Genomic DNA, 27335 nt, shown 5'->3' on the forward strand with positions numbered 1-27335 from the left:
TTGAAAATATATATTCAATTCAAACACTTCTGCTTCTCTCTCCTTCACTTTTGCTTTTCTTCCTTTTGCTTTCCTCCTTCCTCCTTCATTTTGATTTGCCCTCCCTTTTCTACTTTACTCATTCATTTTTATTCTTTCGTGTTCACTTCCAGTCTCCTCTCCTTGTTCACTTCTTTCTTTTTTAAACACACACAGATAGATAGCATGCAAGAAGGCATCAAATTTGTACCCAGTTATTTCCCCAAAGGGACTAAAGAGTAGAAGTAGGATTACACCTCAAGCCCCACACTGGGCATTAGCACAGGCGCAATACTCAGATTTTCCCTTTCAGCTGTGGTTGATTTACAAAACTGTGGATCATTACAAAAGGAAGGAAAGAAGGGAAAACTTTGAAGAGGGACTCTTACTGCAGTTTCTTTTTCGTTAAGTGTAACAGCCTAGTGGCATAGTGTTAACGGACTGTGGTTCTGTAGTAGGGACTATTTGACCTTAATCTGTTTTCACATTCTCACATGTTGTGCATCTGTGTGTGCTTAAAAGAGGTAGAAGTAAACAAGGAGAGGAGATTGGAAGTGAACAAGAGCAAATAAAAATGGACAAATGAAGTAAAGAGGGAAGTGAAGCAGAACAAAGGAATAAAACGAAAAGGAAAGGGAGAAAAAAAAAGTGAAGCACAGAGAAGCAGAAGTGCTAGAAGTGAATATATCTTCTCAAAACTGAAGTAATTGTTGAACCCACCCTGTGCTGGTTAGATTTCATATACAAAGCTGTGATAACCAAAATAACACTAGTAATTGTTATGACTCACAACAGCTCACTGTTGAAAGAAGGGGCAGTGACTTGCTGTATCATATTACGAGAGATCTCAGAGGCAGCAATTCAGTCATGCATGAAGTCACAACAGATAGTAGTGTAATGACACTACATCACTACATTGGCATTCCTTGGCATCTGAAGGTAAGCAACATAGTTGAGGCAGAGTATAATTTCGCTCTGGGCACACACATACACATTATATTGACATCGGAGATTTATTAGCCCAAAACCCACAGCTTTAGAGTTGTGCTTCTACACAGTATGGCTTCAGGACTTGCACTGCAACATAAATGGCAACCATCCTTTTCAGAGTGTGACATTCAAACATTCTCACCCACACTTACATCTTATTATATCCATTTGAACATATACTATCTACAATGATGATCTGCGACCTGATGAATCAATCCACAAAATGCATAATTGGCCAAAACATTATTGATGAACTTTGTATTTTAAATCTTCAGGCAAATCAGCATTTGTAAAAATGCTACCTAATTTTATTTCCATGTTCTGGGTCACTGTAAAATTAACCCCCTTTTCCTAGCCTGTGATGTTGCACCTAACACAGGGTATAGGCTGAACTGTATTGGCATGACATTCATATTGAAAATTTCTATCTAGGTCTGAATCCATGGGCCGGATTTTCAATCGCCCATGAGGGTGAGAACGGGAGTGGGTGCACTTTGAAAATAGTGCTCCCGGATGCCATGTCAGAGTCCCAACGCCTCCGGGACACACTGGTATTTTCAAAGCGAGGGCCTGGAAGGAGGGCGGGGGATGGTCCCGAGAACCTGTTCGCATCTAATTGACAGCCTATTGGGCTCTTTGAGGAGCTTCTTTACAGGCTGGGGAGGGACAGAAGGCGATTTTCAATTCGCAAATCACCAAACTGGAACAGTCTGGTATACGTTAGTGCACAGCTGTCGATTTCAATGCGAGGAGCAATTAAGTAATTTTTTTTATAAGGATAAAGTTTTGCCAGTAGGGGTTTTTGTGCGAGGTTGGGCACGGTACCTATCAGTTGGCCATTTGGCCACTTCTCTGCGCAGTGAGGCCCTCCGATGTCCTGCCTCCTCTCTTCTGCAAGGCAGCAGCAGGCTCTGTCATGGCTGCCTTCTGCCTTTGACTATCTGACCTCCTGGCAGAGCTTGGCATCAATAATTGGGCAGCACAGGGGTCAAGACCCAAAAGTTATCTGAGCATCAGATTCCCGACCCCAGATTGAAAATGAAGTCCCAAGTTGACATCAGAAAGTAGAGGGCTAATGTTGCCAGAAAGTGCAATTCTATGTGGCATGACAGGCATTTGGGGTAATTTAGAATTTGGCCATTAGTATAAAGCGGGTAATATTGAATTTGCTGGGTGTTAGTGTAAAGCGGGCAATATCGAATTTGCTTTCCATTATACATCTCTTCCAGTTTTCATTTCTAATGTGCAAATTAAGTGAAAAGTGGCTGCCGCTTTTGCCTATATTACGACAGTGACTACGCATGAAAGGTACTTCACTGGTTGCAAAGCACGTTTGCACCCTCTGAGATAGGTAGATACATTCAAGTTCTTTCTTTCTTTTGGCATCCAATGTCAGCATCAAGTCATGTTATGATTTCACAGAGTAACATTTAAAAACTGTATACAGTAGTTGGTCACTTGCGACTTTAAAAAACCTACATTCTCATGGGGGAAAATCGGTTGTGTGCCACATTTGGAGGCCATGCTATAATTGAAATGAAGTTTTCCACCTGCTTCCAGAGATAAGGAACAATACCTCACAAAGGGATCTAATTCCCTGTTCCCAGAAACAAAACAGTGCATTGGCAAAATAAAATGGCTACTAGAGGAGGTGTCTGCCTACACAATTAAAAAAAAAATACTTTATTCATAAAATTTATAAAAGTACGTTCCGTAACATTTCCAATTGGTCATTACAGAAAGTGCAATATGGCTCAAGTTCTTTCCACACAACTTGCGGCACTCTGAGTTGCCTCAATACAATTGCAATTACACGTGATATTTACCACACACATTTCATGTGTATCATACAGCCTGAGGGGTTTTACACCCTTGCTATACTATGGCAGGCAGGCCTTAGCTGCTTTAGTGCATCCCTCTACACATAGTCCTGCACCTTGGAATGTTCCAATCTGCAACACTCGGTCACACACAACTCTTTGCACTGGAAGACCAACAGGTTTCGGGCAGACCATGGAGCGTGTTTCACCGTCAGTAGTTGATATTTGCCTCGGTGTGCGTCCCTGGGCAGAGCCCATAAAGCACAGAGTCCTGTGTCATGGATCTGCTCGGGATGAACCTTGACAAAAACAACTGCATCTCTTTCCAGACCTTCTTTGCAAAGGCATATTCCAGAAGGAGGTGGGCAACAGTCTCTTTGCCACTGCAACAACCTTGAAGGCAGTGTGCAGAGGGAGTGAGACTCCAGGTATGCATGAAATATCTGACAGGGAGGGCCCTTCTCACCACCAGCCAAGCTACGTTTTGGTGCTTGTTTGAAAGTTCTGGCGATGAGGCGTTCTGCCAAATGACTTTGACAGTCTGCTCGGGGAACCATCCGACAGGATCCACAATCACCTTTTACAGCAGGGCCTCGAGGACGTTACATGTGGACAACTGCCTGGTGGACTTGTGGTCAAAAGTGTTTTTCTGCACAAACTTTTCCACGAAGGACAGGTGGTAGGGCAAGGTTAAACTGAATGGAGCATTTCATGGCAATGTGGCCACTTACAACACAGGGGACAAATAGAATCTCAGCAATGTAATGACATTTGGTGTTTGCATACCGAGATTCTACGCACAGCTTGATGCAGCTGCACACAAAGGTGGCTATCAGGATGAGGGTGACATAGGTACATTTTCCCCGCATCTATCTAGAGAGTTGTACATGGTGTCCCTGTGGACACAGTCTGTCTTTGATCTCCAGATGAAGCGGAAGATGGCTCGGGTGACTGTTGTGGCACAGGAGCGGGGGTATAGGCCAGACTTGCGCCAGGTACAGCAACACCAAGAGCACCTTGCACCTGATGCAGAGGGAGCATCACTCCCACATGCCTAGTTTCTGCCTCACCTTGGTTATACACTCCTCCCAGTTTTTGGCGCATGCCCCGGCCCCTCCGAACCATATCCCCAGCACCTTCGGGTTGTCTGACCCGACGGTGAAGGGAACAAAGGATCGCTCAGCCCAGTTCCTCAAGAACATGGCCTCGCTCTTGCCAAGATTTACTTTGGCTCCGAGATCAGTTTGAACTCATCAGTCTGCAAACAGACAGCGGATCCGAATAGAAGATGGCAACGTTGTCCATGTACAGGGAGTCTTTGACCTGCGCACCTCTGTTGCCTGGGATCTTCACCCCTCTTGAGCCTGCATCTTTCCTGATGGACTTGGCAAAGGGTTCAATACAACACACAAACAAGACAGAGGAGACAGGACAACCTTGCCTGACTCCAGATTTGATCAGAAAGTTTTCCAATTCCCACCCATTGATTGAAACTGTACACCTGATGTTTGTATAGAGCAGTTGGATCCCTTGCCAAATCCCTTCCCAAACCCATTTTGGATAACACATCCATCATGTGGGTGTGCAATCTGCCTACACAAATATTATTTTATTCTGCCTGTTAGTAGCACTGAAATTTTAAAACCACTTTTCAAAACTGATTTTCCCTCAAGAGAGCGTAGTTGTTTTAAAGTGACTGTTGACAGTTATTCTGTCTCTGGATCTCTGAGCATCTTCTGTGGTGTAAACAAGGTAAATTCTGTACACAGGGAGTCACATCTTATTTTGCAGCCACTTCCACGAAAAGCAGTTCTACAGTACAAATGGGTGTAAGTGTGAAGTAGCATGTAGCAAGCACTGCTATTTGCCATGGTCAGATAATTTGCATAAAACAGGTGAGTTCTCAACAATCCATCACATACATGGTATAAGTGAGTCATGCACTCATACCCTAAACAAAAAGCATTGAGAAATACTTGACCACATAAATTTACTGAGCTCTAACATCACAAGATTTGCTCATGAATCTCATTAGTAAAATCCCACCACCAGTGCTCCTTAATTGTTGCAGTATTAGCTTTCAAATCCCTGTTATTTTAGTTAGTGCACAATTTTATTTGCATTACCACAATAAAGCAAGCCAGTCAATTCATGGGGAGAACAGCTCCTCTCTGTAGATCATCTTACAAAGGTGTTATTGTTGGTGATGAATTAGAGCTATGTACACCTGAAGCTGTTCAAAAGCAGTTTGAATATTAGCTTGATCAGACAGGCCTCTCACCTCTGTAAATTAATTCCAAACATTTATCACCACTGCCTTGGGGCACTTTGAAACAAAACATAACTACCTTGAATTACTGGAATTTGCAAACCTGAGCGTGTTACATAAACAATAAAAATCTCAGTTAAAATGTGTACTACAATCAAGAACTTTTTATACTTGATAATTAATAGAATTTAATAAGAATAAATAATGAGCCACAAGCTACTGTCAAAATAATAGAGAGGCAAATGGTTTATGCATTATCCATTATTTATGCACAAATTGCACAGCAAATTCAGGCGATTGCAGATGTGTGGTTAAGTACGAAAATCTGAAAGTTGCTTTCTGAGATGCGATGACGTACCTTTAGCTTTGCAAAAGCTGCAGCAGTAGTCGGAAGCTACCAATTGTATGTTTGGGACAGCAGGGGCAGCAAACTGATAAACATGGGCACACTGCAGGCTGAATTTAATGGGCCCCCTGAGACAGGTTCAGAGGCAGGGGGCCCATAGAATTGCGGCAGGAGGCAGGGAGCGGAGGGCCCATCACAACATAATTTTGTCGGGGGTGGAATAGGCCAAAGACAGCCTTCCCACCCAGAGGCAATTGAGGCCCATAGGTGGCCTATTAACAGCCATTTAAGGGCCTCTTCCTGCTGCTGCTAGGATTTAACCAGCGGCGGCGGGGGTAGTGGTCTCTGCCAAGCAGGGAGGTCACCCAGTAAAATGAGGCGATTTCCCTGAGGGCTTGGGGGTGCCAGTCTGGCCCCAGCGACCCTGCCTCACTTGCCTTGGATCCGGGCTCCAGTGCTGGGCCTGGGTCCAAGGTCTCTTGCAGCACTGGCAGTGGCCACTGCTCCCAGTGGTACTGCCGATAATGCTGAGCTGCCAGTCACTCAGAGGGCCTGCAGCTCTTGGAGGTGGGATCCCCGTCTTTAAAGGGACAGGGATCCCGGCACTGGGCTGTTAATTGGCCCAGCGCCGTGGAATTGCTCCTGGTGGGCTCCATTTGGCCGAGGCGGAATTTCCTTCCCTAAAGGACATTAGTGAACTAGATGGACTTTTACAACAATCGGCAATGGTTTTATGGTCACCGTTAGACAGCTTTTAATTCCAGATTTATTAATTGAATTCAAATTTCACCATCTGCCATGGTTGGTTCAAACCTGTGTATCCAGAGCATTAGCCTGGGCTCTGGATTACTAGTCCAGTGAGATTACCACTACGCCATCGTTTCCCCTATGTCGTCTAGTCCAGACAACATCATTTCACAGCTCTGATTTTAACAATAAATTAATTAATTTTTTAACCTGATGACTATTGCTTGAGGTTACTTAAACTATTTGGATGATAGACTGTTGCACAAACACACTTATCCTGTTTTAGTAGTCACACCTGGTTAATAATTAGTTGCAACCATAAGACTTGGATAATTCATAAAATTTGTAAGTAACATTGTTGCATTCGTGCCAGAATTGTCTACCAGTTTGAAACATTGTTGAAAGTCCTTACCCCCATGTGGCAGGAGGATGTTCCACAGATGAGAGCAAACCTTGATGTAATTGGCTTCTTCTCACAAGGCAAGTTGGAACCTCTTACATCGGCCCCAATCACACCTAGGGGAAAAAAAACTTTTCTTGAGAAAAAGATTATTATTTTTAATTATCCAAACTCTGCTGAAACTCACTTTGAGTAACTTTTATTATTTCTTTACCAATCCTCTAGAATTACCATGCAGAAAAGCAGCATGGTGATGCATTTCACCACAAACATTAGAGATGGACACTTGCGCCATAGTATTATTTATTCTTTCATGGGATATGTGCATCACTGACAAGGTCAGCATTTGTTGCCCATCCCTAATTGTCTTGGAGAAGGTGGTGGGGAGCCGTCTTCTTGAACCGCTGGCGTCTATGTGGTGTAGGTGTCAGCTAACTTGTGTCCACATGGTGTCAACATGAGAATGAAACCTCATTATTAGAGGTAAGATTTTGTGTGGGTATCCCAGTTTACACTGAACACTGCAATTCCCAAATCTTTAGCAATGGCAGTGATACCACAAAGACCTACAGTCTACTGCTCTTAATTCCAAAGTCACTTCATTCAAACTATCTGATAATTCAATTTTTTCAGCACTAAAGGGCCGAAGGGCCTGCACTGCACTGTAATGTTCTAATTCTAATTCTAAATTTCCACTTTTCAGTACTATTTACCTTGCTTAAATCAAATAGTTGTATCAGTCAAATTTCTTATTGTAAAATGACTTCCAATTATCAGGAATCATTGTTACCTTTTGAACCTGTGAAACATGTTGGAAAAAATGCCTACAAGAGCCTCACAGTCATCGGAGTCTAAAAAGTGAAGACCTAAATGGAACAACAGGCCTCAGATCTGTGAGATTCTCAACAACAGTATCAAAAATCCTTGATCTTGATGACAGATAGGTTCTGGAAAAGGGGGAATATTTTCCTCTATTCTCAATGAATGAATACTCATCAACATGTGATTCACCAATGAGAAAATTAAGCATTTGGTGGATTTTTCAAGGCTTCAGAGATCCATGCATGTAGTAACACACTCCCTTTTGAATAATTTGGGTAAAGTTATTCACTGTATTAGCCTCCTGCATAATGTGCAAAGTGCTGGGAGACATGTACAGGGTGTTTGAACAGGCAGTCCAGTCTGCGGAATGATCTGGGAGACATGTAAAGGATGCCTGGATAGGGAGTCCAGCACATCTGATAGGATTCCAGTTTTGTTTTACAGCTGAGAGATTTTGGAAGACATTGGCTCCCTAAGCTTGACTGTTAAATTCAATAGGAGTATTCTTGCAGGATTTGTTGAAAACAATTCTGACTGCAATTCACAGAAGGTTGAGAGGTCGTGCCTCAGTAAAGGTGCAGGGGCAATGGCTCGAGAAGCTGACAGAATTTTCCCATTGATGAGGAATGAGAAATGATATAGCAGCATCTTTTGAATAATTCATTATATAATGCTTATATTTGCATATTATGGCAATTTCTTATTTCTAATAAAATGCCGTTCTTAAAACATCAAATTATATTCTTCAATATTTGTGCTGTTCTCTGGATGAGAATCTTTAAAACTGAACTGCCCAGCTTAAATATGAATGGTTAGCAAGTACACAAGACTTTATAGTAATTCAATGAGGGGACAGCAGACAAAGTCAAGATGTGTGGGGATGTCATCTTTTTCTTTATCAGGATACTGAGGAAGAAATTCACTTGTTAAATTGCCCGCCCAATAATCAATTTCAAAAATAAATCAACTGTATATATTTTCTGAGAAAGACCTGCAGAAAATACCCTTACATTTTGACCACTCTGCTTGCACACAAACCCAAATGCCTGTTGAAATAGCCAAAGATCACTTCGTGTTCCGTTACTGGAGAAGACTCGAAGGAAAAAAGAAATGATGTTATTCAGTGGCCTGCAGGTGCATAACTAACTTTGGAGAAACTTAAAATTGTAGAGGTACGCCTAGTGAAACCATTTTTTTTTGCAGCTGAGCTACACTTGGGCTGTTCTCATTCCTGTTGAATGACAGCCTTTATAAACCTCCAAAAATTATGTTAAGTGCACATGCTTGCAATTTTCTGGGATCTGCCTGGGAAATCTACATGTAGGCAATGCTCTAGAACCCCCAAAAAAGTCACAGTGGAAACCCTTTCTTGACCTTTGAGCTGTTCTTTCTTAAAACTGTGTTTTGCTGGTTCAGGCCTGTATCTCATTTGTTACTTATTGATCCCTTCCCCTCTATTTTGTTTGGTGCATTTTTGACTTTTCCTTTTCCATTTCTTTTGCATTTATTTCCATTCATCTTCTCCACTAAGTGGTCTTTGGCTATTTCAACAGTCATCTGGGTTTGTATGCAAGCAGAGTGGCCAAAAAGTAAGGCTATTTTCTACAGATCTTCCGAAGAAAATATATACAGTTGATTTATTTTTGGAATTGATTATTGGGCAGCCAGTTTAACAGGTGAATTTCTATCTCAGTATTCTGAAAAGAAAAAGATGACATCCCCACACATCTTGACTCAGCTGCTGCCTCCTCACTGAATTACTATAAAGTCATAGTCAGATACAGCACTGAAACAGGCCCTTCGGCCCACCAAGTCTGTGCCAATCATTAGCCACCTATTTATACTAATCATACATTAATCCCATATTCCCTACCACATCCCCTCCTACATTAATCCCATATTCCCTACCATTCTCCTACCTACACTAGGGGCAATTTACAATGGCCAATTTACTGATCAACCTGCAAGTCTTTGGCAGTGGGAGGAAACCGGAGCACCCAGTGGAAACCCATGCGGTCACAGGGAGAACTTGCAAACTCCAACCAGGCAGTACCCAGAACTGAACCCGGGTTGCTGGAGCTGTGAGGCTGCGGTGCTAACCACTGTACCACTGTGGCACCAAGCAAGTACTTGCTAACCATTCATATTTAAGTGGGCAGTTCAGTTTTACAAATTCTCATCCAGAGAATAGCACAAATAAAGCTTATCTTAAGCACCCCCAAATGTGTGGATGGGAATTCATCATCTTCCAATGTGAGATATGTTCAGCTCAGTTTACAGAGGTGGATATAGGCAGGTGGGCACAGAGCATCACTTGTGCAACTTTGACCTGCCAGCTATCCCTCCATAGGCTGTTCTCTTTTTCCAAACACCTCAGAACGGGCAATTCTTATTGGAAAATCCATTGGCGTCAGTAATGTTGCTGGGCAGCCTAAAAAAATAGATAATTGGCACAAAGGCTCATGAGAATCAAAAGGGCATGGGAAAAATATCAAGATATAAATGAAGGAAAATGGTTTATAAAACAAGTTGCTAAAATACACTTTTATATGAGTATGATTTCCATAACCCCCAAAATACTGATCGCTGTCCAGCAATCCTGGATGCCCATTGCAAATGGGTATTCTTTTCTAATAAAAGCAAAAAACTGCAATTGCTGGAAATCTGAAATAAAAACAGACCTGAAACGTTAACTTTGTTTCTCTCTCCACAGATGCTGCCAGACCTGCTGTGTATTTCCTGCACTTTCTGTGACCTTTCATCAGAACTGGGAAAGGTTTAGTTCAAAGCTAAAGTTTATTAGTAATTTTGCAAAATTACCTATATCCTAAAAAAAACAGTAGTCACATGGTTGCCAGTTAAGTCAACTAAGAACCTGCCTGTGGGCAGGCGGTGTAATGGGGTATGCAGCATTACTGGCAGTGCAATTTCACATATGACTGATGTTGTGGGAGGATAACCTGTCTTTATGATAAACAGCAGAAGTACATGCATGACACACAAGGACTCCCCACAAGGGGAACCGCTGGCTGCCAACCCACTTCCTACCACTCCACAGCAAGCAGATCCATCCACTAGAACCCAATGCACCACTGGAATAGCAACTATACAAAAATATATGCTAGCTTTAGAATAATCAAGAACATTATGGCCTGAATTTTCCACTTGCTTGTTCTGGTGGCAAATGTGTAGTATGGCAGAGCTTGCACCAGCGGTAAGGATGTGCCCTGACCCCAATTTGTTGCTTAGAAGTTCTATTACTTAATGTTGATGTGCTTTCTGGCCTCTAATGGAAAGTAGGCTGGAAGGGGCAGGTAGACTAGCTTCTGAGGAGTGCTGCAGTGTGCTGGTTTAGGTTGAAAACATTTTTAAAAATGGAGTCTAAATCAATGCAATTAATCACTCCTTTGTATTTCTGTCATTTACATAGCATTTCATCATGCCTGTCTATATAAGTATGATCACCCCACCTCCCCACCCCACCCCATCACTTGTCTCTTATTTTCCAGAAGATGATGTCTATTTACTGGATACAGTTCTCCTCCTGTACTTTGACTAGGAGGTATTATTCATGCATAAGCCTTGATAATGAATATCAGAGCATTATTTAATGTCAGCATACATGCATTTCATCAGGGGCCACTGGAGTTATCAGGAACAAGAACCCTGGCAAATTTTCCCCTCCCTTATCCAGCAGTATGAATGCCAATTGTGGTACCCCTACTGCTAGCCAGTTTAATATTGGTTAATTCATTCCAGCTAGTGGATTGAACCTGTGACCTTCCTGATCTGTATAACCTAGCTAATCATTGGATAAACTCAATGCAGTGGAATCTTGCTACTTCTTAATTATCAAAAACAGGGAATTGTTTTATAGTTAGCCATTATTACTGTTAGTAATTATAGTGTTTTGTACTTAAACACACCAAATTCTACTTGGCTTTATATCTATTTCTGAACACAAGGGAAAAGAAAATTCCAGGCAGTATGATGTGGGAACTTATTAATGCTCCAATGTGACATGCTTTAAAGGAACAGGATATAGGCTCAGACCAGCCCATCTGCTTCTACCTGGGATTCTCTCCATCTTAGTTGTGCTGTCAGAGAGAAGCACTTGAGCGCACCCTGTTGCCCCACAATCTTTTACTGCTTTGACCCAACAGTGGCGCTGGCAGAAGCTTGAATTAAGGTCAGCAAAGCAGAACAAAGTGACATGCAGGCCCCCACCTGCCAAGAATGAGACACATTAATTTCGCCACATGAACATTGATTTTTAAACTGTTACTGGAATAAAGAAAGAACTTGTTTAAAAAAAAACAGACCCTTGACTGGAAAGACATTTGCATAGTAACAGACAGTACTTGCAAAGGACAAAGGGGCCACTCCCTGCTCCAGTTTAATCCACAATGGACTTTTGATTAGCAGACATTGAAAGTAGAGAAGCTAGCATTCCAGGTTAACTGCTATGATGGCCAAATACACAAACAGATGTGGTCAGACCGGTTTAGTCACTTGACTAATTGGCTGTTGGACCTTTTTAAATTTGAACTTGCCACAGAGTTTTAAAACTCAGAAAGCTGCTTGCTCCTAGACTGGAGAAAACCTCTCTCCTGTCTGCCCATCTCTTTCTCATGGAACTGAAACCCATTGAAGACACATGAACCCCAAGAGAGAAAAGTCACCTACAGTGAACAAGGTTTAAGAAGAATACTGGGTCCCAACGAAAAGCAAGATCCACCTACAAACAAGGACTCTACAGCAAGCTCGAAGCACAGTAACAACCCCCTTCAGAGACTGCCTCAAACTTTTTCACTTTATTTTTCTTCTGCTCTTTTCTGTCCCTATTTGTATGTGTGTATCGCATGTGCATGCTAGCGTGGGCACATCGTGTAGCCTTTAAACCTAAGAAAGCCTGTTTGCGCTAATTTCTTTGCCTTATAATTGGAAAGCAGTGAACAAGGATTCACCAAGGGGGAGCTAAAACATGCTGTGTTTAAAAACAAAACCCTGTTACAAGACCAGGTGAAAGCTAAAAAGGACCCCGAGACACCTTTCTCACCTGGTGGTAACAAAAGGATATATTAAAAGCAAGGGGAAGAATTTTAAAATATATTAAAAGAAACGTGCTACACACCTCTTATATGGCAAATTATTATTAATGCTTCCATTTGCTAATTATTTTTGTGGCCTTAGGGGTGAATGTGACACTCTATAGTTATAGTAATATATGATTTAAAAAGAACTATGTATCTGAAGGAGTCGGGAATAGAATGGTGGTCATTATTTGAAACATAATGCATGTAAATTTAGCTGGTGTTTTTTTTCAGAGAAAGTCTCCTGAAAGAATGTTTTATTCTTTGCAATCCCAGATGGTACTACCAGTCCCTGCAAGCAGTTATCTGTGGTAATATTCTGTGCTTCTACATCCTGTCTGAGACATGCACATGGGAAAGGGAGCTCTGTTCCTCAATAGCACACAGACAGCAGGAGAGTCCCTCAAACAAGCAGTACTCTGTGAGTCATGTGTCTCGGGGTGAATCACTTTGGGACTGAAACCAAACCTTGGCCAATAACCTTGATAATAGGACTTGGGAACAGTAAGAGCAATATAATTCCAAGTAGTGGATAGGCTTTGTTTCACATAACACTTTGTCACATCATTTTTAACATTTAATAATTTTAAGTGATATAGTACAGAATAAAACACAAATGAGAGTGAGTTACAGAATTGCAAGCACTCCAGTGCTCCTGTAATGAGCTCTGACGGCAACACTCAAAGGTTTCTAAGATTATTGTAATTTAAATAGTTTTCTGCAACCATAGTTCCCTGTTGTATTATTCTATTTTACAAATATGGTATATTTTGTGTTGTTAACATTTTACACTGTACCATAGAGCCTTCTGGCTATTGTTCAAGGCTGAGGGTTATTTACTCATTTAAATGATCAGTAACAGGAAGGGAATATTTTATTGTTATCACTAAAGCCACATAACAGTATTAGGGGAATTTACAGGGAAATAAAACAATTCCTTTCACTGAAAGATGGCACTTGAGAGACATATGAATCATGGGCTGAATTTTACCAGCTGCCCAACATCGGGGGGTATGGCGGAACGGCCCGGAAAATTTTTCTGGGACAGGCCCACCATGCTCCCTGACGCTGGGAAGGCCCCGCCCCATTTTACTGGTGGCGGCGGGACCTCAAAGCAGCCCCCTTAGCGGTGGCACCCCAATTTAAAGATACAAAGTGCTACTTACCTTGCCTCATTATGCATTCCACTGCCTCTCAGTCCACAGTTCTGCATTTTTCTGTGAACGGGTGTCTCTCACGTGCTGTCCCGTTTACGAATATGAAAAGCCAGTGAGACAGCAGAAGTAATAGTTTTCACAGATAGTGCAGGTAAGTCTTGCAATACGGTCTCAACTCTGCATGTGTATGTCCGGAGATGGGATGGCATTACTGGGGGCATAACTATGGCAGGCATGAAGGGAGGTGGGAGGGGGGATGGTATTATTGGAGGTGCAACTCTGCAGGCATCAAGGGAGGTGGGGGGGGGGGATGGTATTATTGGGGGCGCAACTCTGCAAGCATTAAGGGAGGTACTGCATACCCTCCCTCTGTTAAGGGTGACCGAACTGCACCATTGTTTGCTTGTGTGAGTGAAGGAGCAATGGCACTCTAGTCACCCTGTGTGTGGGGAGGGTGCCAGAACGGTAGGCGTGCATAGGTTATCTGGCTGGTGGACCAAACAATGCAGCTGTTACAATCTGAATGTGGTCATGCTGTTAGTGGGAGCTAAGACGGGCAATGCCACGCCACGCCACGCTACACAGTTAATGTATGAAAGCACCTGATGTACCAGTCAACATCAATCTCTGCCCTATTAGGTACCTTCGAAGAAGTGAAGGAGCCGAGTTTAATTGCAATGTGGAGAATGGAGATGTTTCACCCTATATGCATTGTTTCGCTTGTCTTAAGGATCCAAATGCACCGCAGGCAAAACCAAATGGCAGTTGCAGCCCACATAGAGGCCCCCGATCGTGAGTAGCAGCAGCCCCCAAGGCGAGCTCGCCACTACAGATCGCCGCGCATCTGCAAGTCCCGCATGACATACCTTCAGATGTCAGAGCGCTCGTGTCAGAGGCGACTGCGGATTTCGAGAGAGACCCTGCTCAACAATGACCTGCAGCCAAGGGCTTCAGTGGCCATCAGATGCCTGTGGCCCTCAAAGTGACAGCGGCTCTTAACTTTTATGACTCTGCATCATCTCAGGGGCTCACCGGAGACCTTTGTGGGGTCACAGTCAGAAGTGCACCGCTGCATCAGGGAGGTCACTGTTGCCCTGTACCGGAGGGCAGGTAACTATGTCCGCTTCAGGATGGACCCTGAGAGCCAGGCCTAGAGGGCCATTGGTTTCGGCTCCATTGCAGGATTCCCACAGGTGCAAGGGGTCATAGATTGCACCCATGTGGCCATCAAGGCTCCCGGCAGGCGACCAGCTGCGTATGTAAACCAGAAGGGATTCTACTCAATCAACGTACAGCTGGTATGTGATCACCAGAAATGCTTCATGCAAATCTGTGCCTGCTTTCCAGGCAGCTGCCATGATGCCTTCATCCTGTGCCAGTCCCAGGTGCCTTTGCTGTACAATGATCTGGCTCAGATGGAGGGGTGGCTTCTTGGAGAAAAGGGATACCCTTGCAGACATGGCTCCTGACACCAATGAAACACTCTGCACTGCTGCAGAGAAGAGATACAATGCCAGCCACGGAGCTACAAGAGCCACTATTGAGCAGGTGATCAACATGCTAAAAATGCGCTTTCCCTGCCTGGATAGATCAGGTGGTGCCCTGCATACGAGCCAGGAAGGGTAGCTCATTTCGTTGCTGTTTGCTGTGCTCTGCACAACTACACACTCAATAGTGGGGAGGCCTTGCAAGATGAGGAGAGACGTGAGCAGGACTCCTCCTCGGACGATGAGGAAACAGAGGGCATGCAGCAGGAAAGGTGCATGGGAGGACAGAGAGCATCCAGGTGCCGCATGCAGGGCAAACAGTGAGCCAGAGGAACCACCATGGGCTCCGCAAGCCACACAGCACCCTGTTCACTTGTTGTGCTGCACCCCGCATCTGCAACATCTTTGTCTCCACCATTGCTGGCAGCAGCATACTGAGCTATTGTCCATGTTACTGCATCCGTGGAGAAGCACATAAGTGATACTGGCATGGCAATGATGTTATTCCATACACTGGCAGTTCTGAAAGGCCAATGATGTAATGGGAGGAGACATGATCGGTGCATGCTGGCACCCTTCATTCACACAGTAAAAGCTACACACATGTTAGTGAAGAAGATTTAGAGATTGAACTTCTTACAGTGTTGTGTCTCCTGTGCAGAACCATTTGTGTCACGGTGTTTTTCGGAAACTCTTGCAGGTGCTCCTTCATGGTGCCACTTCTGCGCTAGCAGCCTGACTGCAGGAAGGCTGCTGATCAGATTGCCCTTTGGCAGTTGTCCTCTGTGCGCACGAGACCTGGACGACCCCGACTGGCTGAGTGAATCCTGCGTCAGCGCAGAACTCTCGTCAGATGTCGTGGCTATTGGAGCTTGACTCACTGATGGAGGGGTGGAGGAGTAAGTGGCCACAATGGATGCACGTTGAGGGGGGACCCCAGATATGACGCGCAGGTTTGCCTCCTCCAGCTCAAGGTTAGTTTGAACCTCTCTCCCCTCCCGGGAAGGACCAGGGGCACAGACAGTCTCCATGCCCCTGGTCCCTCTCGCACCTTGCCACTGATTTGTGCATCTGATGGCCTCAGCGAGGGATTGCAGGTCAGCAGATATTAATAGAATCTGGTTCACCAGAAGAGCCACCGCCGTCTCCATGTATGACATCATGTGCTCAAATGCCTGGGACATGGCAGCTGTCTTGGCCTGGATGGACTCTCCCATCGTCCGCTCAAGGCTGCGCACGACCTGTGGCATCTCCACCAGATGTTGCCACGACTGATGCTGCAGCTCCAGCATGTCCTGTGCTGTCAAAAACAGAGGGTTATCAGCAACCTGGGGTTCAGTACAGGCCTGCCCATTCACAGCCTTCCGACTGTCAGGGGCCTCGGCTTTCTCAGACTCAGTCAGCTGCTCAGGCGTGTGTGCAGTGCTCTCACCAGCTTGTGACCCCAGACTCTAAGGCCGACCGAATTCCCACCGAGGTGACTGCATCTGCGCTGGTGGAAGGTGCGGGAGTGTCATGGGACACTGCTTGCTCGGAGGATGTCTCTTCCTCTGAGGTACTGGAGGTGTCCTGGGCCACCATTGCCGACTCAGAACATTGACCTGCAAGATACACTGTCAGTCTTTATGGTGAGCATGTAATGATTGTGACAGCATTGTGTCAAACACCACGATTTTCACAGTGATCACTGTGTATATCAAATGGATGCATGTTCACCCAGGACCCTGAGCTCAACGTCACCGAATGCACGGTCCACATGTGTCGCAGCCAGTTTGAGGGCCTACTCCTCAGCATGTGTCATCGTCCGCATATCTGGCACTCCTCCAACAGTCCGCCTCACCTCACGAGCAATGCCTGGAGGAGTAAGGAGACAGAGATTAAGCATGGCAAGGCAACAATCTGAAACATGTCACAAGAGGGGTGCTGGGCCAAAGGTGGGGAAGGCTCGATGTGCACTACTGAGTGAGCCATTCATGTAGGTGTCATGCTCTGAGCAGCAGACAAGGTTGAGTCCTTTCATACTTTCATCCATTCATGTCACGTCATTCATTCCTGCCCACCCTCACTGTCTTTGCACGCATGTGCTCCTCTGTGTGGGGACACCCAGGCTCAGTGTGGCCATGATACAAAGTGCCACTTACTTTTGCAGTGCGAAGCAGATCGTTCATCCTCTTCTGGCATTGGACCCAATCACGCCAGATGGCCGCATGGCTACTTACCTCCTCTGTCACCTCCAGCCATGCTTCCTTGATCTGGCGGGAGGCCTCTTCTTACCATCGCTGGGGAAAAAGACCTCCTGCTTTGCCCACACAGCCTGGAGGAAAGTGAGCAGGCAGGCATCGCTGAACCATGGGGCCACCTTGGAGCACCACTCTGCCATCTTCGGATTTTTGTCTGGTCCTTTAAATGCAAAGGTTATTCCACAGTGATACTGCTCTAACTTCTGGCTGCAAGGTTTCTTTTTCTCATGTTTTAAAATTAATGCAGGACTAGCAATGAAATCTGTGCTGTTGTGCTAGTTTTTTATAGGTGACAGATAGACACAGATATAGATGTTAACATACACTTTGCTTCTGCACCAGTTGATCATAATTATTGATGTAATATTTCAGGTTTCCAATGCAGCTGCATGAGAAACATATTTTGCTGGTTCTTTGAGAAATAGAATTTGCCAGATTTTCATTGGAAAGTCAAAGTGTCTAATCTGCCTGTATGCCTGTCATGCAGGCCCCCACCTGCCAAGAATGAGGAATAATAATTTTGCCACATGAACATTAATTTTTAAACTGTTACTGAAGTGAAGAAAGAACTGGTTAAAAAAACCCACATTGGACCCTTGGCTGGAGAGACATTTTTGCATATTAACAGACAGTACTTGGAAAGGACAAAGGGGCTACTCCCTGCTCCAGTTTAATCCACAATGGACTTTTGATTACCAGGCATTGAGGGTGGAGGAGCTCACATTCCAGGTTAACTGCTAAGATGGCCGAATGCACAAACAGACATGGTCAGACCAGTTTAGTCACATGACTAACTGGCTGGTGCAGAGTTTTGAACTGAGAGTTTTAAATTGGAGAAAACAGTGCTTGAAGACAGAAAGCTGCTTGCTCCTGGACTTAAAAGACCTCTCTTGGTTGGCTCGCCGCAGCCTCTCCTGTCTGCTCTCATCTCTTTCTCACCAGCTTTGGAATCCATTGAAGACACATGAACCCCAAGAGAGAAAAGTGTCCTACAGTGAACAAGGTTTAAGAAGAATACTGGGCCCCAACGAAAGGCAAGAATTATCTACAAGCAAGAACTACCTACAAAAAGACTACAGTGAGCTCGAAGCACAGCAACAAGAAACTCTTCAGATATTGCCTCAAACCTCTCCACTTTATTTTTCTTCTGCTCTTCTCTGTCTCTATTTGCATATGCGCATTGCATATGCATGCTAGTGTGGGGCGTGGCAAGTATCCATAGGCATTAACTGAATTCGAGTTTAAGTTTAAGTTTTAATAAATTTCACTTTTCTTCTTTAAACCTAAGAAAGCCTGTTTGTGCTCATTTATTTGCCTTATAATTAGAAAACGGTAAACAAGGATTCGCCAAGGAGGAGCTCAAAACGCGCTGTGTTTAAAATTAAATTTTGTTACAGTAAGACCAGGTGAAGGCTGAAAGGGACCCCTAGACACCTTTCTCACCTGCTTGTAACAGTGCCACATGAAAAGCCCTCAGATAACCTTACAGCTGTTGTATGTTGGTTAACTCTTAACTGCCTTCTGAAATGGTCTGGCAAGTCATTCGGTTGTCACAAAGGCAATTAGGAATTGGCAATAAATGCTGGCTTTGCCAGCAATGCCTACATCCTATAAGTGAATAAAAATGCTTCACATGCATGACCTTACAGATATAGGGAAAACTTCTTAACTGTAGCATAGGACTGGAACTAATGTTGCACAAGCTTCTGTAATTGTGATCTCATAAAATCTAGCTACGTGCTACATGTCCTTTTATACCGTTCATCTTTTCATCCTATTTCCAGGAGCAGATCATAATTAATTGCCTCTTTCCACTGTTAAATCCAATTTCTATAGCTTTGTGGCAGACTAACAAACCCAGTGTGGTCTCCCAGAATCCTTACTAACCAATAGTATAAAAGTAACTTGACTTATGCATATGCAGAGAGGCACTTGCCACTCCATGCACTCTTCAAACTTTCCAGCATCTCAACATTACTCCTCGACCAGCAGATACGTGACATATAGCAAGAGAGAATAATCTCATGAGAGGAGGGACCCCCACAACTTTAAGGGCTGAAATGCTTTTGAAGAATACACTGTGCAAATCCTGGGTCATGAGAACTCAGAATGTGGTGCAGGGTGAGACCAGGGGGATGTTTTCCCCCTAAAATTAGGGCTAGTACCATTTTTCCCTTTTCGTTCCCTCTTTCTCGGTCACTCACTAACATTTAAGTATACTTCCATGACAAAAAGCCCTGACTTTCTGAGAATGCCAAAATTAGGGTTGAACTTGCTCATTTTATAGAAATGTAGAGAATAGCAATCTCCTGAATCAGTGAAAAAACAAGAGCTGAACACTGTGATTGGCAACACTGAGACCTTGAGCAACAAGTTACAGCAGTCTATCACTCCCCAGATTGGACAGACTGGGATGATCATTAGAAGAGAGCAATGACTTCATCATAGACACCCAATGGACTACTCTGATGAGTCCATTGGTCACCTAGTTGAAATGTTAGCACTGCAGACAGATTATGACAAGGATCCATTGAGCAGCTTTGTATTCGGGTGGCCAAACCTTTTTCCATTGCTGCGGACCCCACAAAGTTGGAGAAGTATATAAGAATGGGAAGAAGTTAGCAGCTACTACGTTGTCAGGTGTAGCACTGAAAACACATCAACTATTTAAATGGCACGAATTAAATATAGAGATTTTTTATCCTTCTGCATGAACTGCGTCTATTGGCAGAGCCACGGAAAGGTAATAAGTGTGGGAAAGGGTGAAAGATGACACTTCAGTGGAGGTACTGTGTGATATTGGGGAAACAATATGAGGAAGTTCGTTTGGAAAGTAAAGCTTGTGAATGACAAGAAGTAGCCATTACTGGGAGTAGTTCTCTATTAATATTCCAGACCAATTTTCACATCTGTACGTTATATCCGTCCATGTTATCCTCGTCTTCATCCTCTTCCTGTGCACCTTGAGTCTGGTCTTCTCTCACTCCATGCTCACTTGCCTTTGAATGGCCAAATAGTCTAATGTGCAGCATATGATGATGATTTTAGAAACTTTGATTGGAGCAGCTCCTCTCCCACAATAGCCTGAACAACAGAATTACTGCAGTAGCATCACTATGGTGTGCGAACAATGGGCATCATTGTATCTGCAGTCTGCTGCTGTGTGGGGGTTTTCCAACTGGGGTCATGAACCAAAGCTACAAAGAGCAGTCCTGGTCTGCCAACAGCCATCTGGTTATTCTCTAAAAAACGTCAAATAATGCAGGCATCGTGGATTACTGCAGAATTAAAGCATCATGGCTACTCCCTAGATAACGGGTTGATGTGTGCAAAAATATTTTCAGTGGTTTAAATGGTCTGCGCATTTAAAAGAGTGGATCTCCTTCCTGGATTTAAAGTATGGAGCTTTGACAGCCACATGGGTTCCATCCATAACACCCTGAATGAAGCCTTGTCAGATGGCAAATGTTCTGTACCCTCTCCGGTTAGTATCTCCTTTCCACTGGGAAAGTTATGAAGGTGTTTCCTGCAAATATGGGATAATTCGCTTGCTTTATACAGGAATAAACAGCAGTCTGGATTATCTAGCAGATGTCCCTTGTGGTGACCTGGAAGGATCCTGTTACATGGAAACTTATTGCTGTAGTGATCTTCACAGTTTTGGGAAAAACTGTCCAAGACTTGGAAGTTGTCAGGCTGCTGAAGAGGATATAGATTGGCACTGCCTCTGCAGTGTATGAGGCACCAGGCCAGCTCTTTTTTGACATATGAGGTAGCAATGCAGTGTTTTGTAAATATGGATTGTTGGGTATTGGTGCAGCAATCATATGCCATGAGGTGTTTTGGACCTGAACCTGTTTGGGTATAAATTTCTCTTGTTGATAGTACAAAATGGGCAGTGGTGAATTGGAAGCCGGCTCTCCAATCTCTCCAATTTTCCATTTTTTTACTTTGGCACATTGTCGAAGTGCACAAAATGTGAAAGAAATAGACAACTGTAGAGTAGAATCATCTGCAAAGGAGTAGACTGAGTTGTAAGCCAACTGACAGAGGCCATAATCTGGAGAAGGAACAGAGTAGGGACAATAGGAACCATAAAGAACCTCTGAATTATTGGAAGAACTGTCGAAAGGTGAGCTACCTAATATATGTAAAACACATGGAGCAGTTTAAGAGGAATAAAAACAAGAAATGCTGGAAATACTCAGCAGGTCTGGCAGCATCTGTGGAGAGAGATGCAGAGTTAACGTTTCGGGTCAGTGACCCTTCTTCGGAACTGGCAAATATTAGAAATGTGAAAGGTTATAAGCAAGTAAAGTGGGGGTGGGGCAAGAGATAACAAAGGAGAAGGTGTAGATTGGACAAGGCCACAGAATAGCTGACCAGAAGGTCATGGAGCAAAGGCAAACAATATGTTAATGGTGTGTTGAAAGACAAGGGTCACTGACCCGAAACGTTAACTCTGCTTCTCTCTCCACAGATGCTGCCAGACCTGCTGAGTATTTCCAGCATTTCTTGTTTTTATTTCAGATTTCCAGCATCCGCAGTATTTTGCTTTTAGTTTAAGAGGAAACTGGATTGCATTATGATAGGTTGGTGCAAGGTCATATGATGGTGACTGGTTAAAAGTGCATGTGTTACAGGCTTTGAAGCTTGCCAAGGTGATAAAAAATAGTTCATCAAAGTGTTCAAGAATCTCCAGAAGTATATAACACGTATAAACACACACACACAAGTACGTGGATACTCATTCAACAAGATGAGGAAGATTATACCTCCCATTCTAGCTCTTTCGTTCGGAAAAAACCTACAGACCCTCTCATCACAGTGTCAGAGTGATTCTTAAATGACTCTAAGCCTTTTGTTTCTGTTACCATTCCCAACAGTCCACTCCACACAATCACTCTATGGCAACAAGATCACTAGTGGAACAACCATCTCAGAATCTATACTGCTAATCATGAACTTTCAGGGTGATAAATAATTCAAGAGCTAACAACATCTTCCATGACTTTAGAAAGTACAAAGGTAAGAGTATTTGGGCACTAGTTCTAAGGATAAGAGGGACTTCTTTCCTTAGGGATAGGCTGAACATGAGGAAGTTTCAAAGATAAAGGACAGGTACACAAGAAGCAAAGCAAACTGATTTTTTTCTCCTTTTTCCTCTCCCCCACTGACTTATGTTGAGGTATAGTACCATGAATGATGGTTTCCCTTTAGTACTTTGCCCCCATACAATTGTGTGAGCCTAGTGAGTGCTTGTATGCTATTCGACCACAGATCATATCTGAACTAAGGAGAATACTATCTTCACCAAATATGCACACAAAGTGCATTTTACAGCAGCAGCCACTAGATATTAAGCAGGGACCCTGGTAGATTTTTCCAGTGCAGATTCTTCTTCAGCCCTCCAGTTCTGATGAAGGATAATACCTCAAAAATTAATTTTATTTTATACAGATGGTAAAGGGCCTTTTGTGTGTTCCCAGCATTTCTGATTTTATTTCTGATATCCAGCATTTGCAACTTATTTCTTTTTACAAGTACTGCCATTAAATTGTGTATTATTAATTTAAAAAGAACAAATAAAAGTAATTTGGAAAGAAATTTCCCTAAGATTCATGAAAAATGTGCCAAGGAAACGATCAAAGTAAAATAACTTTATATAAAATATTATTGAAATCATTCACTGTCTTGCTCCCATCCACTTTTCCCCCAGAGTACCTAAACCTCCTGCATGGGCATCAATCAGAGATACTGCCACAGCAATTCCATTAGGTAGTCCCAGCTCTTGAGCAGCGACTGATGTCAAGCCATTTCCCACACAGCTGCCAGGAGACAACACATGGTTCCCTGAATCAGACAGAAAAAGAAAACTGTTAGCCTATAGAACAAACATTGCATTCATGTGGACCTGAAACAGGTTCCTTTAGACAAGGTACTGAAACTTGCCGACGTAAATACCTCTGAAATGAATAATTGAAAACTAATACCTGCTTACTTTGAGCAAAAGCTCCCTTAACCTGTGAAATCCTGGGGTGATTTGCAACACAATTGCATTCCCTGCAGGCATTATTAGTCCTCTCTTGTGGCACATTCTTTTTTATTAAAGAACATGAATACTTTATAAATATATCATGCCCAGTATGGTAAATTATATGATTCAGCACACCTGGGACAGAGAATAAAATTATTGGGTGAAAAATCTTGCGGGCTGTGAATTGAGCAAGCTAATGTCCTCAACCAAACTCACGATATGCACACCCAACACTCGAAGCTCTGCACTGGGAGCACTAAATCATAAAACTTATGCTAGCTTTAGATTTTTGTTTCAATTTTTCCTTTATTGACTGAAGGCAGTGCTTCATATTGGGGCATAGTTTCACAATACAACAGCCCTTGCATCTTTCACACAAGTGGCATTGTTCACATGTGAGCTGAGACAGTGATAGTCTGACTATTCATCTGCATACAACATCATAACCAAATTTCATTTTGTCCTTGCCAAGCATACACACATGTGCACTTTGGATCATGAGTCACAGATAGCTATTGGGTGCAGAAAGTCTGGTTGATTTATTTTCCCACTAGCCTGGTCCAATTGTGGCTTGCCCACTAACAGGCAATGAATCACTCATGGACCCTTCTGGGTCTGTTTGGCGAGTACTACATGACAAGGAGCATTTATCCACTTAAGCATCAGTGAAGCCCAGCACAGATGACAGTCTCAATACCAGAATATCTGGCTTAATGACAATACATTTTTGAAGTTATTTAAATAAGTTAATTCCTTAAAAGATAAGAAGTTAATGTAATTCCTTAATAATAAACTAAAAACAGCATTGCATGTAGTATATTATGTTACTGGACTAATAATCCAGAGAATGTGAGTTCAAATCCCACCATGGCAGTTTGAGAATTCAAATTCAATTTAAACAAAAATCTTGAAATAAAAAAATCTGTTTTCAGTTAAAGTAACCATGAAGTTATCGAATTGTCCTAAAAACCCAACTGGTTCACTAAGGTCCTTTAGGGAAGGAAACCTATCATCATTCCCTAATCTGGCCTACATGTGACTCCAGCTCCACACCAATGTAGTTAATTTTTAAGTAGCCTAGCAAGCCACTCAGCTATATCAGACTGCTACATGGACTGCAGTGGTTCAAGAAGGCGGCCTATCATCACCTTCTGAGGGAAACTAGGGATGGGCAATAAATGCCAGCCTTGCCAGGGACACCCACATCCCAAGAATGAATTAAAATGTTCCTCATGGCTATATATACTTGGCAATAAGCTTTATTTTGTGGTTTAGATTACTACTCATAGTTCGTCTTGATGGACTTTCATGTTACCCAGAATATTTGTTTAGGTAACTGGAAAAGCACTCAGTATGTCTGGTTGGATGAAATTAATTCAATATGGAAATAACATTTCTTGTTAAGTGATCAAAGGAAATGCTGCCATTTAAATAGAGCTGTCAGTTTCGTGTGATTTTTTTTCTTGTTCTTTCCAATAATTTTATTTGAATACTTCCCCTGTGTTTTTCCTCTATATTACACATAACTTTTACTTTTTCTTTTTCTCTGCCTCTGATGGCAGAAGAGAAGGGTATTTGTTTAATCTGGAGCTAGTTCATTCCTCATTAAATGATGTAAAATTGATGCAACCTAGTGGTATTGGACAGTGCAATGTTAGAACGGTATCCTTTCTACCATATAATGTGCATTTGATCTTTCGCATCGGCATGAAAATCTCCTTTCTCTGGTCCTAAGTAGCCCCAGTGAAGTGAGTTTGATGAGTTACAGTTCTTGGGTAAGAGGTATGATTGGAATTGGCTGCAATCGCATCCACAGTCAAAGACTCAGTTGACAAAAGGCTCGCAGATGAAGATTGGATACTTGGGCAGGTTAATGGAAGGTCCCCAGCACACATGTAACAGTATCTTTGCAAAGGCTCAATGCCTTCAGGAAAGGGAGCAATGATTTTGTTTTAAGTGGGATTTGTCCTTAACAAAGTAGAACAAAATTTAGAAAACATAAGAGATTTTATTTTTGCGTTAAAGGCAGAGGAGGTTCCTCGTCAAGATTTCTTTGTTGTTTACTTTCATTGATAATATTTCTGATACAACTAAATCCTTCTAAAGTTAGTTTGGAAAAGTATCAACAAGGTTTCTGCTACACTTCTGGGGAATTTACAGAAGCACAGCGACAAGTCAGGGAAACTATATGAAGTTAAAGAGATGTGATTCTATCCATCAAAGCAAATTTTCAAAATAAGCTTTATCATTTAAATTATTGTGTTAGGGAAGCTCCAGTGATTATTTAAGAAATATGTCACAATTTCACAGATTATATAACTTTTATGTAACAAACATTATGGCCAAGAACGAACTGGATACCAGGCACAGTCCCTGCACCAGAATGTGTAAACCTGATATTGTGCCTCGGGCTCTATTTATATGAGATCAGTGATTTACAGACAACTGCAATGCATCCCCACATAGCTCGCCAGTGAAGAGGAGTTCAATTTCGAGCTGCAAGGTTGCCAGCTGCGGCCCTCTGATTGGTCCTGGGAGAGGTGGGTGAGCAATCAGGAAGCAGGGGTGACTGGGAGAGAAACTGGAAGTGACCAGAAGCAGGTAAGTGTAATATATTCAGGTGGCACTAGCAAAAAACTGGACACCAGGCACGGCCAGTTTAAGGAAGTGTTTATTTACGTCATGATGTCATCGTGAGATTATGTCATATCGTTAGCATAATATACAAATACATTACACTGCTTCCTCATTCAAAGGAAAAGTATTTTTCTTTTTGTTTCTCTACAGTTAACTATATCTACAAATCAAGTCTGATAACTGGGTTACATAGTCTTTCTGATCTCCTTACTGGTTTTGGACTGCTTGGTTTTGATTCAGTCCTTAAATAAGATCTTGTCTCTTTCTCAGAAATTGGTACTTTAAACACTGAAGTCTGAACTGGTTCAAACTCTGGCATGAGCTCACGATCAAGCAGATTGTGCTCATGTTTTGATTCATCCCTTGATGGGAACATGCGATCTACACGAACGCTTCTCACCTTTCCGTCAATTGCAACAAAGCATCTTTTGGTTCTGCGCACTCCTACATTTCCCACATCCCACTTGTATGACTTGTGAGGGGAACTCAAAACAAAAAGAAAATGCTTATTTTGCCTGAAATTGCATTCTCTCTTGTTTGAGTCATAATACCATTTTTGTTTGAAGTGTTTGTGTTAACTTTAGCTGTCAGGTTTGGTAGGACCAGATTCAAAAATTTATTTAACCTTCTCTTCATCAAAAGCTCAGCAGTTGTATACCCTGTAGTGGAGTGTGAGGTTGTTCTTTACTTCAGCAGGAAATTAGCCAACCGTTATTTCATACTGAAATTTGAACAGCCATGCAGCACTTGTTTCTTGAGTGTTTCTTTAACTATCCTAACAGAACTTTCAGCTGCTTCATTTGATGCCGGATGGTAAGGAGGAGTGAGTGTATCTTTGATACCATTTTTCTTCATGAAGTTTTCGAATAGAGCAGAACGAAATTGAAGACCATTATCTGAGACCAGCTCCTCTGGTAAACCATGACAAACAAAAGTAAACCTTAACTTGTCTATTCTAAATAATAAAAATAGAAAATGTTGGAAATACTCAGCAGGCCTGACAGCATCTGTGGAGAGAGAAGCAGAGTTAACATTTCAAGTCTGTGACCTTTCATCTGAATGGATCTTCCAGTATCTGCAGTATTTTGCTTTTATTTTGCTTTTACTTGTCTATTGTTCATTCAGCATTGGTATTTTGACCCATGTGCTTGACTTTGATCCATTTCGAGTGGCTATCGATGAGTACCAAAGCATTGTCTTTTCCTTCTCACAGAAGTCTTCATGAGCTCTTTGAAATGGTCGTGTCGGCCATGGCCATGATTGTAAAGGGGT

At 42.8% G+C, this 27335-nt stretch overlaps 1 protein-coding gene across 1 annotated transcript in view; it reads right to left on the bottom strand.

Moving 5' to 3' along the window:
• The window catches only part of fggy (FGGY carbohydrate kinase domain containing), a 478711-nt gene that overhangs the window by 223066 nt on the left and 228310 nt on the right, over nucleotides 1-27335 (bottom strand). Inside the window, exons 7-8 of the mRNA XM_068037213.1 lie at nucleotides 23114-23242; nucleotides 6603-6706 (exon numbers count right to left, since the gene is read on the bottom strand). Coding sequence (XP_067893314.1) covers nucleotides 6603-6706; nucleotides 23114-23242 — 233 coding nt within the window. The remainder of the gene's footprint in view (nucleotides 1-6602; nucleotides 6707-23113; nucleotides 23243-27335) is intronic.

Source organism: Heterodontus francisci, chromosome 8 (assembly GCF_036365525.1).
Source record: "Heterodontus francisci isolate sHetFra1 chromosome 8, sHetFra1.hap1, whole genome shotgun sequence".
Classification (NCBI taxonomy): domain Eukaryota; kingdom Metazoa; phylum Chordata; class Chondrichthyes; order Heterodontiformes; family Heterodontidae; genus Heterodontus; species Heterodontus francisci.